This window comes from Brachyistius frenatus, unplaced genomic scaffold, assembly GCF_029030835.1.
Source record: "Brachyistius frenatus isolate BFR_SWC_R1_liver_20210118 unplaced genomic scaffold, ASM2903083v1 Contig_15, whole genome shotgun sequence".
Classification (NCBI taxonomy): domain Eukaryota; kingdom Metazoa; phylum Chordata; class Actinopteri; family Embiotocidae; genus Brachyistius; species Brachyistius frenatus.
In genome coordinates this window covers 5,369,118-5,386,351 of record NW_027210614.1, presented here as the reverse complement: position 1 = coordinate 5,386,351, position 17,234 = coordinate 5,369,118, and the positions used below count along the sequence as shown (strand labels likewise).

The 17,234-nt window shown below is 40.5% G+C and overlaps 1 protein-coding gene across 2 annotated transcripts in view; it reads left to right on the top strand.

Annotated features, from left to right (window-relative positions):
- The window catches only part of kif26ba (kinesin family member 26Ba), an 86,586-nt gene that overhangs the window by 47,876 nt on the left and 21,476 nt on the right, over positions 1 to 17,234 (top strand). For both annotated transcript variants that reach the window (XM_069693747.1, XM_069693746.1), the window contains exons 6-10: positions 10,262 to 10,477; positions 11,457 to 11,550; positions 15,055 to 15,200; positions 15,518 to 15,634; positions 16,980 to 17,166. In XM_069693747.1, the coding sequence (XP_069549848.1) occupies positions 10,262 to 10,477; positions 11,457 to 11,550; positions 15,055 to 15,200; positions 15,518 to 15,634; positions 16,980 to 17,166 (760 nt within the window). The remainder of the gene's footprint in view (positions 1 to 10,261; positions 10,478 to 11,456; positions 11,551 to 15,054; positions 15,201 to 15,517; positions 15,635 to 16,979; positions 17,167 to 17,234) is intronic.

Sequence of the window (17,234 nt, the reverse complement as noted above, 5' to 3'; positions counted from 1 at the left end):
AAACAGACATCAAACAACAGTGTCCATTACCACACAGAGAGAAAGCAAGGAACCCCCCACGTCTTGTTGTGTTTTGTGTACATGTGCCATTTCTTCACCACACATAAATGTATTGCATCAACACTATCCAGTCTGTCTGCCGTCTGTCCGTCTCTCTGTGTGTACTTGCGTATATGACGGAATTATTTGTTTTTTTTGTTGACATTTGTTGACATTTATTGCACAGCTGATAGTGAAGATGCAGACAGAAACAAAGGGCAATAAAGGCCGGTATTAAACAAGAGATGTTTCAGTTATGTGTCGTGTGCTGCAACCATTTGGCTACCAGGGTGCTCTGTCACTACCTAAAACATTCATACTGAATATCCGATGAGACCCAAAACCCCACTCGCTTGCATCAATTCACTTACATTTGTAATGAGATCATGTAATAAAATGATCCTTAGTGAAATGAATCCAGGGTGACACTAACAATCATCTAGTCAGAAAATCCTACAAACACAGTGTGCAACACAGCGATGTGCACGGAGAACAGAAAAGTTAAAACCTTCATGAGTTCTCCAACTTCTGTCACTTTATCAATATCAGCGCCTGAGCTAAACATTTTGTGTCAAACTCAGAGAATCAGCGACAGAGACCCTTAAATTTGCTTCATTGCTGAGGCAAAGAACCAGGCGAGGTATTTTGAGTGGTATTTGCGGTTAAAGAGGGGCAGAAATGTCACTGTCCAAGGCCAAAGAAGGTGCGATGGGCCAGGAGGGTTTCCTTTGACATTCTCAGGGATGTACACCGTGAATTGGTCCTCCAGGGTCAGACTGTCAACTATAAGATCGACTAAGATATTTTGAGGGGTCTGAGGGAAAACATTCGCTTGAAACAACCTGAACTGTGGCATGATGGCACTTAGTTCACCCAACGTGCCATCATAGCCTGATCAAAATGCACAAGTTTCTCTTCCTCAACAACATCACTCCTCACCACCCCCACTCAAAAAAATTTGACTCCCTGCCTGTTATCTCTGTTCCCCAAAAAATTGAAACAAACTTTGAAGTGCACTCTGCTCAAGTTTCAGGTGCACAGAGAAGCCAATGACCTGTGGTCACCAAAACGTGTAACTCAGGACTTCGGTGACTTGTTTGCCATTTTTCTTTCCTGTCTGGTATCAAATTTGTTGAAGCTGCAAAGATAAATGGTAGAAATATGTATTTTGGAAATTTCCTCTGAAACAAGGTCTGTATGAGTAAAATGATGCTGATACATGAGCAGTATTTATATTCCAAATCATTGTTTCATATTTTATTTGTCTTTTTGTGAAACTGATTATTTTATGTGGTGTGTTATATATTTTGTCTCTCCTTTGAGTCTCGAGCTCCGTTTCTCTCCATATGGAGATGACAGATGTCTCTTCAGTTGTCAAGGAGACGGATTCCCACTCATATATTTAGAAGCGCACAGCAAACGATTCCATTATCAATCCCCTAAACAGAAATATACATCAGATACCACCTCTTTTTATCATTTCTGCTGTTTCATCTCACTTTGATATTATGTGCTTTTGAAACAGAAGTGTACAAATGGGCACTGCTACTACTGTTCAGTTACAACAATGAGACACCTCCCATCCCCTTTTCACAGCCATGTGGACTTCCAACAGCCAATATACTAGTGTGATGGAAGCTCTTTGATTAAGGTGTTCAGTCATTTTAGCTGCATACCAACTTTGTCCTCTGGCTGCCCGGCTGGCAGTCTGCCCATCCCTAATCACCAGCGACAAATGGAAAAGAAAAATGTGAGACTATATCCAGGAGGTGGTTAGCATAGCTTAGCATAAAGAAACAGGGGATGAGATAGCATCACTCCCAGCGAAGACATTTTTTGGAGCATAACCCCTAGTTGAACCACAACTTAATTTTTGTACAGATTAAACAACTGAGATAAAACTTGGTCACTAAGTGAACGTTAGGAATTTGTTACCTTTGGACAGAGCCAGGTTAACTGTTTCCAGTCTTTATGCTAAACTAAGCTAATGGTCTCCTCTTTTATGACTTCTCAAATTTGGAATATTTTTGGTTTGACAAGAAATGGGCTATAATATAGGAGAGGAAATGGTACCAAGGCAGGGCAATATTCTAGTATTTGGAACATAAAAAGTCTCTCCTGTGAAATCTGTTGAAGCTTGCCAAGACCCAATTAAACACACAGTCACACACACACACACACACACACACACACACACACACACACACACACACACACACACACACACACACACACACACACACACACACACACACACACACACACACACACACACACACACACACACACACACACACACACACACACACACACACACACACACACACACACACACACACACACACACACATGGTCATGCAAGGATACGGGAAGAAAATGGCTGTGGTGACATTTCTCCAGAAAAATGTCACCTGCAGTGGGGGTTGGCTCTCTGCTGAAATAGCATTTGCACACATTCACACTCACACACAGGCTTGCATGCTCACAAATTCATAGGATTATAGCTACAATGAAAGCTGTCAAGGAAGCAGCAAAGCCCCTGGTGGAAGTGTGTACGATACATCCTGCAGAATACATGGGCTTGGCTGTAAGTGTGATGGGGGGTTAGTGCTCTCCCCGATGTTAATATGGCAGAATACAGATTGAGACATCACATTTTAAAGCCAGGGGAAATCAACCTGTACAGGTCAGAAGTACTGCTGTTTGTGTGTGTGTTACAGAGAGAGAGAGAGAGAGAGAGTGTGCCTTGCTCCATCTAGGGATGTCAAATTAAACAGAATCCCTCAGTGGATCTGCCTGAGTGTCATCTGTATCTCAAACTCCCCTCTGTTATTTCTATACGCGTTGCTTCTCCACATGTCGGTGGTAAGCTCCATCTCACTTTAATCAAATCAGCCAGTTGGGAGGCCTCCATTCAGGCCACAGACTGCAGGGGGAGATCAGTCAAGGAAATTAAACTGTATACATTATCACTTAGGAAACCATCTGTAGACTCACAGAGAAATGTAGCCGAGACTGCAAAAGCTACACATACAAAATACAGAGGATTATAGGGACTGAGTAAAAAAAGGTCTTCATCTCTAATGAAGAAAGATAAGTCACACTTAGAAGATTTTCTAATCGCTTTCCATGCATCTTAACTGATTAAGTCCAAAATAGGATTTTATCATCTATGGACCTCATGATGAACTTCACTGACATAATCGTCTAATATCAGCAGTGGTTGAAATAAGATAATGTTTGACTGCTAAATTATGGAATTATAATTTTTCTGCTTTCAATTTGACAGAAAGAAAAATTTAGCCAAAACATGTTTGGTCATTTCTTTCCTTTTATAATTGATTCTAAATATGTAATATGTTTGTATTCTATCATGAGCAGTTTTGCAGCTTTTCCTGTTTCTTTAGCCATGCTAGCAGCATTCAAAGTCCTGCTGTGCCTTAATGTAGCGTCACAGACTCCTCCAGAAGGAGCAGGTCACAGTCGCCTCGGGGCTTACATATCCTTCTTTAAACTGTCTGCTGCACTTCATTCATTGCAGTTCTACATCATACCTGATCTACATACAGTTTATCATACCTGAAGAAGGATGAGAAATATCATTAGAAATGTTATGGAAACTAATATGGGGAGCTTTCTCTTGTCTTCTATAACCTATCTTCACCTCATCTCTCTTATCCAGTGGATGGATAAGTCTTATCTCCTTCCTTCCCACTGCTATATCGCTACCCGCTCTGCTCTTCTCCATATCTGAATGACAATGAAGGACTATGGGAGGTTTTTTTCCCCGTCCCCTTTCATCTCTGCAGCCAGCATTTTGCACACACGCACATGCACACTCACAGACTGCAACTTGACCTTGGGGGAAAATGATACTATGACAGCTAATAAATTTTTAATAGCAGCTACAATCCCGCTCAGGCCACAAGCTGTGCGCCTGTGTCATGAGTGAGCATGTGCAAGTGCATTTTTCCACACACTTTTGTCTGTCTTTCTGGGTGTCTGTGTGTCTTGTATCTGAATGAGTGAGTGAATCTGTTGTGGGAAATCCAGTACAGTAGACACTTTGTTCCACCATGTAGCTGAAATATGAATGCCATCAGTATTGACAGGCCTGGAGCATATGGCGCACACACACACACACACACACACACACACACACACACACACACACACACACACACACACACACACACACACACACACACACACACACACACACACACACACACACACACACACACACACACACACGCACGCACACACGCACACAAACACAATGTTTGTATTTTGCAATGACTCTTTTGGGGCTTCATAAATTAAATGTATGTGCCTGGATTTTCATGATAGTCAACATGCGAGTCAGCCAGGTAATTCCTTTCTTCAATCAAAAACATTAATTTTACTCTTGACTGATCAATTTACATTAAGAAATGCTGGATATTCAGCATACTAGATGACTGCAGTTTTTTCTCATTCTGTTTACATACAAGGTTTTACCTGTTTAGAATCATAATCAGATCCAGATATATTGGCAGGTATGGTTTTCACATACATGGTATTTGTCTTGGTGTTGTGGTGTGGCGAAGGTCGCAAAGATGAACTCCTGTTTTACAGATGAAATGAGCAGATCCCAGCTGCTGAGGGGATTCATATGTTTGGGGCCAGTCAGGTAGAAAGGTATAATTTTATTGAGGACGTTGCTTAGAACTGATTCAAAATAAACTACCGTCCCCATATTTATTATAATAACTCTGTCTCACACACTGTGTGAGGACCTCAATAATATTTGATCTCTTGAGACCAAGTGACATTTGGTTGAACATTTAATTTTGTTTGTTAATACAAGTTAATACTATGACTGTCCAAATGATGTGTTACCCCAAGTTACAATACGTATTTCACAATTTCTGGTACAGAGGAGCTCTTGTAGGTAATATAGAGGCTCTTTGGCAAATTAAACATAAATTCAAACCACAGAGTTGTAAGACCTCTGCAGTGGTCCAACAGAGAACAGCCAGCATACTTTGAGCTGAGCTGGAATGACTACATTAGTTGAAATTAGAATTGATCTGATCCCTGAACTTGCTATTCCCATATGGTATTTGTATCTATCTCTCTGTACATGTGTTTGCACAAATGTCTGTTTCTGCAGTCTTTGGGAACCAATTAGAGCTCAGTCCCAGTCTCATTGATTTTCCAGCCAATAGCAATGAAGCACTGCTTTGAGGGACTATCGAACAATCTTCTCCCAGCTCAGGGTTGGTTGTTGCTGTTTAGCTGAATTCCTTTGCTTAAATTGGAATTTATTGTACCTGAGTGTGGTGTATAAAATGGAGGAAGAGGAGGATCTATCCATGTGTATGTATTAGTTGTGAGTTGTTTAGATTCTCAATAAAAAATTGGGGAAATAGTGAAAGAATCTCACTTTTCCACTGTTTCAGCTCCTCTCCACCGAGTATTAGTATTCACTGCAGTGTGTGGTGTGTGAGAAGAGAGGAAAGTATAGGATGGATAATAGGAAAAGGCTGTGACTTGTGTTATAATTTGTTCTGAGGAAGGGAGAGAAAGTGAGACAAGATGCGGCGGGAGATATAGAGAGTAGAGAGAATGAAGGGGGTTGAGAGTGGTATCGAGCAATATGATTTTTCTCAAACACAAAGAGAGACTGAACATGTTGTGAAAGTGTGAAGCAGAGAGAGCCGGATGGAGAGAACATTTGTAGGAGAGAAAAGAGGAGAAGACGAGAGGATGGGAGGGTTATGAAGGGTTGAAGGGAGAGATGGACTGAGTGTGAGAGTTATCTGGAGAGTTATTAGTGACCTATTTCTCTCTCTATTTCACCTTCATCTTTCTTCTCTGAAATAAACATCACTGCATCTTTCTTTCTTTAATTTAACAGAACAAAGAGTCCATTAGCTTTGTGTTTGTCCTGCAAATGTCATATAGGCTGCGGCACTTTGCCACATGTATTGATTCACCAGTGGAACTAGGCCAAGGATCCTCTGAGAAAACTGTGGGTGTGGGTTTGATAAAACATACAGACACACAATTTCACAGTTGATCTTGACTCAGGATTAAATTTCTTAAACTGGGTGTTGAGTCCAGATGATTTTCAAAAAAATTTAAAATTTTGTTTTCAGATATTTTCAGGTTTTTTTTTCTATCGGGAGAGCAGAGCTGGTAGAAGCCCAGATTTAGTTTAGTTGGTTGTAGAAAAAAAAATGCATATCTGTGTGCTATATCTATGGATGTAATCATATTATGCAAGTGTATATTTGTAATTCCTCAGTCAGAACAAAAATGGTATCCCTAAAGCTGGTGTGATTGTGCTGATGCATCAGTTTTCCTGTTGTAGTTAGGTGGTCAACACCACAGAGCTTTAATAGTTTGAAATATACATATATGTATACATACACACTCTATATTTTGGGCATAGGACATGGAATAGCATTGTGGCCCCATTTACATCACACTCTCACTCTTAAACACACACACACACACACACACACGCACACACACACACACGCACGCACGCACACACACACACACACACACACACACACACACACACACACACACACACACACACACACACACACACACACACACACACACACACACACACACCATTTACACTCTCAGACATGAGGAGGAAATAGGCTCTCGGGGGGGAAGACTTTATGAGTTACGCCTTGTAAAGCGTGCAATGGCAAAATACTTCCCCCTAGGCTCTTACTGATGTGATGGGCTCTTTTATTGAGGTCGAGAGAGGGCCTAGCACTGAATCCAAGTGTGTGTCTGCATGTTTGTATTTAGTGGTATTTTTGTTTTAGCACAAACTCTTGACCTGACATTAAACCTCAGCATCCTCAGTGTCCTAGGTCACCAAGGTTACACATTTATTGTATTAAGGTCGCATCTCAGTTCATCTTACACCCTCATCTATAGACACACTTTTAAGTTTACACACACATGTACATTACCTAAGACGCCAACACAAAACACTCTCTCATACACACTTATTGAACTAACCCTCTTAAATGGCCCGCACTTATTTAATGATGCAACCAAGGGAAAGCCTGTTAATGTGGTGTGTGTGTGTGTGTGTGTGTGTGTGTGTGTGTGTGTGTGTGTGTGTGTGTGTGTGTGTGTGTGTGTGTGTGTGTGTGTGTGTGTGTGTGTGTGTGTGTGTGTGTGTGTGTGTGTGTTTGTGTTTCAGATGGAGCTAGAGAGAAATGTGCATATAAACATCAAAACAGTAAGAGCTCTTAGAGTGTCATTTGTACCTTTTATATGGCAGGATATTAGTTTTTTCATAACATACCTCATCCAAGGTGAGTTTGTTCTGTGTACCATGACATTGTTCTGGTTATCGTCGGTCCTTTATCCCTGGGTCATACAATAATTTATACGAATAATTTATTCCAAAAATGACACAGATTCTTCTTTTGTAGAAAATTTGCCTCCTATACTTGAGTTTTATCTAGCAGTACAGCAAATAAAGTTGTTTATCTATTATCACATCCCCATTCACAGCTAATAGAGGTGTAAGTAAATAAATATATAGTTTAACTAACTAACTAACTAACTAACTAACAGTCTTTCTATTCATTCTGTTAATACCCTACATCAGTGCTGTGGGGTTTGGAGTGTTTTGGGATTACTGTGCGATGCGTAATCCCATGGTTGTATTTAACTGGAAGCGCGCTTCAGACGATGATTCATCTGCGCTAACAAGCACAAACAGACAAAAAGATCTCTGTGCTGCTCTTTTCCCTCTTAGGAGACACATAAACACAGTAGTGGTTTTCATCTGCAATGTACATCTGCGTGTTGTAGACATAAAATCCCACCTTGTTCAGGGAAGACACAGCACGACAAAAATGAAAATAGATTTCACAGATATATTTTCTTTTTTACACTTAACTATCAGGTTAGGTAACATAAGCACAGTTTTAGTATTTTAACATCAGAGTACAACTGAGATTATCCTATTTATGACAGCTGTTCTTTTGGGGATCTAGAGGTCTAGATTATACTCCCATTATGCACTTGGGATAGGTAGGGTACACACATATGCTTTACCCTGCAGTGATTGAATACTGAATGGCTCATACATAGGATTCAAGACTGCCCCTCAAATTGGATTTACAGAGGCCAAAACTAATGATGCATCCATGCAGCTTCTGTCAAGTCGCAACATCAAGAATGTAATTGCATATCCTCTGCCTGTCAGCCAGTGCATTGTGTAAGCGGCTCCGCTGTTTGATACATTCAGCTGTTTTTGTTTTCCACTTTCATGTCATACTGTTTAAACTGTAATTATGAGCAGCTGAGAGGGAAAATTGTTTACGTTAGCTCAGAGTCTTGAGTCTGAGATATTGGTTATTTCTGAAATTGATTGCATCTCCCACATCATGAAAAGAGCTACAGACATTTCAACAAACTACTTGCAGCTGCAAAATTCATTATATTTTAGAGTGCAAACACCATCATTATTAGATGAAGATAACAAATCAAACCAACAACCTGTATTCTGCCTGTATATGCCTGTACATACCAGATTTGTTTCGTCATATTTAGTTATTGTGGATTTGCACTGTACTTACCTATTCACTTACTACTGTATTATTACCTATTTACTTATTTTGCTATTTTTTTTTTTTTTTTTGTACTATGTTGTTTTTACTCTTGTTTGTAAGATTTGCACTATCTCTATGCTGCTGTAATCCTGCAAATTTCCCCACTGCGGGACTAATAAAGGATTATCTTAATTTATTTTATTTTATCTTAACAGAATAAAAGGCTGCCTGGATTCACACAAAATGTTCACATGTTGTAGGTGGAAAGAGAAATTAAGGAAAGCAACAAACCTGTCCTCTAAGTAGAGAGTACTTTATTACCCACACACTTCAGAATCCATCCAATGTCACAGTGTAAATATGAAACGTATTTGATAATGAGGGTGGCTCGGATCAGTCCCTGAGACAGTTGGTGTGGTAAAGACTGAGTCATAAAGCACTCACTGTACCTGATATTCCCTGCCAATCATCTTCTTCAACCAATCTATCCCAATTTTCGGAAAGGAAATGTGGTGTAAAACGTCTGGATTATCCTGTGGTGTTTCGCAGGAAGAAAGATTTAGTCACAAACATGGAGAGAGGATGACAGACGGGCTGAATCAAGGAGTGATATAGTCAGTGAGAGATCAAACGAGCAAGAGGAGGAGTAAAAGAGCAACAATAAACTTATGTAAAGTAACTCAAACTTTAAAACATCTTTAACTAACAGAGAAAAAGGTTGTTTATATGTTAAAATGTTCTGCAACTCACTCAGATTCGATGACGCAGCGTTTTGCGGCTGCTGATATCAAAGAAAACAACAGCAGCTGTCAGATGGTAAATTGTGGCTGCTAACAGTTTATGACAGGAGTGGGAGGAAAGGAAGAGCAAGAAGAGGAGAGACAGCTAAAACAGGATTCGAGCAATTCAGGCTTTTAATGTGTGGCAGTGATCTGAAGGTAGAGAGGAGGGTGACTAGAGGAAAAAGGGAAGGGATTTAGGATAGAAGAAGAAAGTGATAATGAAAGAGTGACAGGTAAATGAGGGGAAGGGATGAAGGAGGTCAAAGCACTTTGGGGTGAAGAAGGTGATGAGAGAGGGAGAGAGAAAGTGATCTCATTTAAGTGCAAAGCTGAAAAAAATGAATTTTGTGGGTCTTGGGGAGTCATTTGTCCAGGCTGAGGTGAAGCTAGATGCCTGCTAGCAAGTCTTTCACAGAAATATCAAATCTTTTCATGGTTTTGAGTGGGGTAGATTTCTTCAGTGCCTTAAAACTGAAGATGAAATGGGTGATCAGCATGAGAGGAGCCCAAAACCAAGAAACAAAAATCCATGTCTGAGTACTCGACAAGTGATAGACAAGTGATCTCGGAGGAAATGCATTACCAAATAGTATTTTACAAACCACAACTCTAAGCTACTGTACTGTTGCACTGTTATTTGTTTGCATGTCCTGTGCCTGTTTTTGACTTCATTGTTTTTGTGGTTTGTTAGTTATCGCATCATAAGGAATTTGACTTCAAAGAAAAGTTACAAAACAAACCGGTGAAACTGTACAGGCTCTGTGAATCAACACTTTATTTTGTATCCTGTTTTGCTCTTTTTGTTTCTGTCAGCAGTGTCTCAATATCCGTTTTCTTTTTATGTCTTACCTGCAGGTGAAAGTGATGGTGCGTGTGTGCCCCGTGTCTCAGGCTGATGCAGCTGAGTCCAGCTCCTTCCTGAAAGTGGATCCCAGGAAGAAACAAATCACCATCATGGACCCGTCAGTAAATCAGACACCAAGCGCTGCCTCCCAGAAAAAGGTGGGAGCCAATCAGGTCCCTCCAAAGATGTTCACTTTTGATGCTGCCTTCCCTTCTGATGCATCACAGGTAAGAGAAACACAGGAATTTATCATGCTTTTTAATATAAAATCTTGCATGACAATCCACTGAATGAGACGGTTTTACTAAAATGATTATAGACAAACCCAAAAAGCTGGACTTGACATTTGAATTACGTTCATTTACTTTCTTGCTGATAATTTGATTACAAGACTGATAACCAGCCTTTATACTAACCTAGTTAGCTTAGCATGAAGGCTGGAAGCTGGCCGAAACACCTGGAATTCACTTTTCCCGGCTGATAAATACTTCTAACATTTAACCTAAGAGGCCACAAATTGATGTTTTTCCATTTCAAGATATGTCATATTTACCAGTGAGTTTTAGAAGAGTTGGTAGGTGAGGTTTTTTTTGGGACTTTGTATAGAGCCAGCCTCACTGTGTTCTTCTGTATACAGTCTTTATGCTAAATTAAACTAAAAAGCTGCTAGTTCTCGCAGACAGATATTTGGCAATCTGAGACAAGGAATACAGATGCAGCATTACCCAAAATGTCAAACAGTTTCTTTAAAACTGAAATTTAAAAGGAGATAAATGCTGTTTTTGTTTTTGTTTGTTCAAGTTGTCAATTAACTGCTACTAAAGTGCAACGCAGTAAAAATAAGCTAATTTAGATGTATTAGTGAAGGCAACTCTCTCTGAATCGTGTGTGAAGGCTCCTAAGTTGGACTGATGAGATGTTTTTCCATTCTTCCTGTCAACATAGTGTGAATGGAGTGTTTGTGACACTAATGAGAACATTACCCAACATCCACGTTTTTTTTTTTTATATACTACTATTCCACTGCTATGACTGAAATGTAAACACATTTTACAGCACACAAAAAAGCTGAAATTATCTTAAAATAAAACAGAAACATAGGTGCAGTTCTAGTGTTGACCATGTGTTTCTATACGGTCAGGTATCTCTGAGTTTCTTGACCCTCTTACTATACCTCTCTTCATCCCTCTCTTTGCTTGTTGCCAGGCGGAGGTGTGTGCGGGAACGGTTGCTGAGGTTATTCAGTCGGTGGTGAATGGAGCAGATGGCTGCGTCTTCTGCTTTGGACACTCCAAGCTGGGTAACACACGCACACACACTCACACACAGGCTAAAAAAACCAAAGCATGTGTGGCTTGTGAGTCATCTTTAGTGTGTGTGTGTCTGGCTGCCAGTGTGTCGGTCCTTCACTTGGCCGTCTCTTCACTGGCCTTCATCTATCGGAGAGAGAAAGAAGAGGATTAGTGTCTGCCGAAGCTGAAAGCATTCTCAGTCTGCTATGTCCGTGTTTCTGTCTTCCTTTTTCTCCCTCTAATCCCTCTGATGCTGTTTTTTTTTAGAAGAGCTGTCTTAAAAAGGGTCAGGACCCCTCACTGCACACTGCAACATGTCTGAACCCTGACAAGCACTGGCACAAACACAGACCCACCACACACACACACACACACACACACACACACACACACACACACACACACACACACACACACACACACACACACACACACACACACACACACACACACACACACACACGTTCTTCATCTGTAGGTCAACCCCTGTTGTGTTTATCCCTGTACATGCGAGCAGCATTATCCTTCTTGGTTTGTGATCTTCATACATCCAGCTGGAGCTTCTAAGTCCCCTTGAACTGCTGAACAGGGGACAAAGCCAGAGAGTTAAAATGCATCACAACATGACTGTGTGAATAGCTAAGCCATTTGTAAAGTCCAACAGGCAAACTACTGTTGAAAAGTAAACTAATTCATACATTTATTATGAATTAGTTATAATTATCGATATGGAACCTCTACGATGTGGCTATTGCTCTTTGAAGATAATTCTGTATTTTCTCTTTTTTTCCCCCACCATATTATTTTTGTAAATAAAACAATTTCCATCAGTTACAGTAACTCGTTAGCACCATTGCCGATAATGGGGCAGCTGGGTCTGTTTTTATTTTGACTCTTTTTGTACAGACTCGGAAGATTAGCAACTACTTTGGAAAACTAATTGGTATCCAAATACATAATAAAGTTTGACAGGCTCTAAAAAGCCAGGAGTTTAGAAAGCAACACTAAATATTAAATAATACCCCAGTTTAAAAAACAGTAAATGATGGGGAGTCCAGGTGCTCGACGGGTTGTGTCGTACACTATAAGCTGCATTCCCACCCTCTCTCTCCGCTTGTTTCTTTTCATTTATTTGTTCGACACTCCATGCACGTACTGTAGAATAACTAGATATGGTCTTACTAGGCTGTATATTCATTACTATGATGTTTGCTCACTGACCGCATACGTCAAAGAAAGTTTTTTTTTAACCTTATAAAGCATGTGGAGTCCTCTGGTTAAGCAAGGGGAAGACATGCTCAATGGGGACTTCCTCTGGTTGAGCTGGCTGACTTCCTGTTGGCTGATTCAGTTTTACAGCCACTTCTTGAGTGTACTTTTTTTTTTATTATTATTATTATTGGGCCAGTGTGTGTCATGTAATACTTGATTAAGCACAGCCAAAATGTTGGTAATAACCCGTTACTGCCCAAAAAAACTACAAGCACACACAACTGCTTCAAGCACGACAAGCACAAGAATAAGACTGGCGGCCAAATACAAAAGTAAGACCCAAATTGTATTAAATATGCAAAGAAGAATACTACAGAGAGAGGAGATAGCTGAATCTGCCCACCACTTCCCCAATAGATGCACGTAAGACAGATCAAACAGACAGATGCACATTTAATCACCACGTCACTCCCAAGACACAAACCCAACATGGTGCATCAGACAGTCTGTCTGGATCAGTGTCTTGCATTTCACCATGTTTACATGTTTTCATTCCGCTGCCAATTACTGACACATGAAAATACAGACAGTATCAGTATTCACAATGATGACGCATATGGTATGATATGACTATGACTGGAACTAATGTCCCTGACATGCCCTCATATTGCCTGTGCTTGATTGTGTTAATGATACTAGAAGCACTTTTATATGATTGAATGAGCAAACTATCTTTGATGTATTTCTCAATCAATTTCACTGTTATATTAATGCATTGACCTCTTGTTTCTGTATAAATGGCTGCTGCTGTAGCGGCAGAGAAGATCATTCTTTGTGATCTCGCTCACCTAAGGCCATGGATCTTAATGAGGCTGCATTAGAACGACATTACCTTTTTTCTAATTAAAATGGGGAAAGTAACACAACGAGCATTTATCTTCGGCTCTGTGGCCTTTGGCTGTAGACACATACGGGGAGCCAGACGCACACAAGTCTACTCATGTACACGCTCATGCACATTTTTACAATGAGCAAAAAGGATTTCATTGAACAGGAGAAATTAAATAAAAGTCTAAATGATCCCGAAATAAATGGATGAACTTCAGGAATGTAATTGAATCGTCTTGCTTTAAGTCATGTCTGATGGATTTTATTGTCGTTATTAGATTATTGGCCTTCTATGGATCATCTTTTAGTAATGAAGAGTGTCTTTGTAAGTTCATGCCTTCGACCTCCTGATACAGCGCTGCCTTGTTCTATCACACTGTCTCACCTTGTTCACTCCCTCTCTGACAGCATCTGCATCTGCTTCTCGACTTGATGAGACCTATTACCAGAAATATACATCAACTACACAGACACGGACACACTCCCGCCGCTTCATTGCCTGCAGAGTATCGTTACCATGTTGTAGTGCTGTGTTAGTCAGTGGAGCAGTCAGCTAGATGACCATGACTTGACAGGCTACGGTAGTCAGAACAGAAGGAGACATTGCAGAGCCACATATATACTCGGATAATGTGTATTTAACACTCTGTCACACACACGCAGGCCTAAAGTGAAAAAAGAGAAAGCAGGGTTGTTCAAGTGCTCTAACATTATGACAGAGGGAATGCATCTCATTTGTTAAATGAAAAGAAATCAACTGGTAAATCAGATAAATCAAAGTAAATGGCCTAGCGTTGCTGTATAATAAGCTCTTTTGACGTAGCTGATTGCAACGTTTAATGTGTTTTTTAACATTTATATAACAGCACTTTCAGTTTTTATCTGAAGGAGTCTGGTCATTTTGATTTAAAGGATCTTTAAAGGTTTTGTTTTAACACTACAGAAATACTACTACAATGGCACAAGGTTGTGTTTTTAAAACATTTTTGTGACAAATCATGAAATGCATCTTTGTTTTTGACAATAAGTCTAGATGCTCTAGGAAACACTAAAGGAGAACAATGTAAAACTACAGCGTATATGACAACCTCCCCTCCATCCTCCCTCTGAACAACTTTCTCTACTCTGCATCATAGGAGTCAGGCTTTTGATGTCCTCTGTTTTCTGTGTAAGTGTTTGTGTCTGTGATTGTTAGGTGTGACATATGGCTTTGTTTAGGTGTGTGTTTGATCTCTAGCATCTGACAGCAGTATGGGAGGGGGATGATCATCGTCTTGTGACTGAAAAGTGCAAATCTAGCGGCTTCATGTTCAGACACACATCCATTCATACTGTTTATTTTCCATGATCTTTTTGATAGATCATCTTTTTTTGTTCACCCTTCCCCTATTCTGTCTCTTTGTCTCATCCAGGTAAAACCTACACAATGATTGGCCGTGATGACTCTCTTCAGACTCTGGGTATAATCCCTTGTGCCATCTCCTGGTTGTTTAAACTCATCAATGAGAGAAAGGAGAAAACAGGAGCACGCTTCTCTGTTCGCGTCTCAGCTGTCGAGGTCAGTGTTTGTGATGAAACCTTAATTTGAAACAGTCCTTGTCGAGTTAAACAGGGGAAATTACAGATACAGACATTTGACAAAAGAGGCTACCAACCATGTATTTTCCAAATAGTAGTGTAGCATTAGCAGTCAAGTATCTGACATCAGGTTCCCATCAAAGTTTTAGACTTTTATTAGACTTTGGTCCAGTAAGGTTTTACTAAAGTCTACATTCTCCCTCTAAGATTGGTCTGGTAGATCATGATTCAGATCAATCCGAAAAAATATTTTGACATGAACAACTACTAGACAACTAATGTGTGTGTTATGTGTAGGTTTGGGGAAAAGATGAGAACCTTAAAGACTTACTGTCGGAAGTGGCCACAGGTAGCTTACAGGATGGACAGTCACCTGGAGTCTACCTGTGTGAGGACCCCATCTGTGGCATGCAGGTACACACGCACACACGCACTCACGCACTCACGCACACACACACACACACACACACACACACACACACACACACACACACACACACACACACACACACACACACACACACACACACACACACACACACACACACACACACACATTTAAACATTTAAACATTTAAACATACCACCGCTGACAGTGACATTAGTTTATGTAATGTGTCAGCTGTAGATTAAATCCTGTGAGCATGAACAGCCTCAGGTCTTGTATCAATATGCTTTACCTTTGTTCTTTTAGCCTCAGGCAGTTCTTTGTTGTCTTAGCTGTGCACGCCTGCACACACACACACACACAGACACTTTCCCTTTGGCAGAGCAAATGCAGTACAGTATCATGCACAGGTTCAGTATGCTCTTAGTCTTTTTTATCTAAAAATGCATGAGGCATTTTTTTAAACAGTGGGTTCAGAAATAGCTGGCTGATTAATTCATCTCTTGGTCCTGCTTCTGACTGGTTAAATCAGAATCAAAGAAAAACAACTGAAAAAGACTTGACATGAACAAAACTTTAAAAAAAAAACTTTAAAAAAAAAAGTTTTTTTTTTTTTTTTAAGGGGCTTCTTAAATTTACTGATTGCTAAACAATCCACTTTGATGAACAAGATTCAAACAACAAAATGCTGCTTACAAGGCATAAATCTAATCACCATTATAATTATTGAGCAGCATTCATTTTCAGGTAATCTGAGTAGTGTGTGCATGTAGGGGAACGCCAAAAACAACTGAGAGACAGAGGTTGAGCCAGCCTCTGTGTGTGTGCAGTTACTCTATATGTTTATCCGATTAGAGGCTCTGATACAAGCACATCTGTGTAATCCTGAACTAATCTGACATAATCTCATCAGTAATGATATCCTGCAGCAGCACCACACACACACACGCGCGCACGCACACGCACACACGCACACACACACACACATATGTGTGCACGCATGCGCACGCACGCGCACACGCACGCACGCACACACACGCACGCACGCACACACACACACACACACACACACACACACACACACACTCCCCATTACTCATCTCTGCTTTCCTCTCTATCTCTTTCTCACATACCTGCAGGCAAATTAAAAATGTTGCATTAGAATATGCCAGTCAGTCCCCTACATGCCAAATCCTCACCGTGCACAATATTATCAGAATTTAAACACTTGTTGGTAGGTAAACTGAGTCATACAACGAAAGATGAAGTGGTGCCTTTCCTCCTGTCTGGCTGTCTGCCCTCTGGCCACTCACTGCTGCCTCCTTATCATGTCTCTGAAAGTGCAATATTCACACCTTTTTTCTTTCCCAGCTCCAGAATCAGTCTGAACTGCGTGCTCCGACCCCTGAAAAAGCAGCCTGGTTCCTGGATGCAGCCATCGCAGCTCGCCACAGTAGCCAACGCCCTAACACCACAGAAGATGAGCATAGGAATTCGCATATGCTGTTTACGTTACACATATACCAGTATCGCATGGAAAAGACAGGCAAAGGAGGGAGTAAGTACTATTTGTTTAAACGCTGTTATTACCGTTTCTAATTATTATCACTAGCTAGACATCACAAC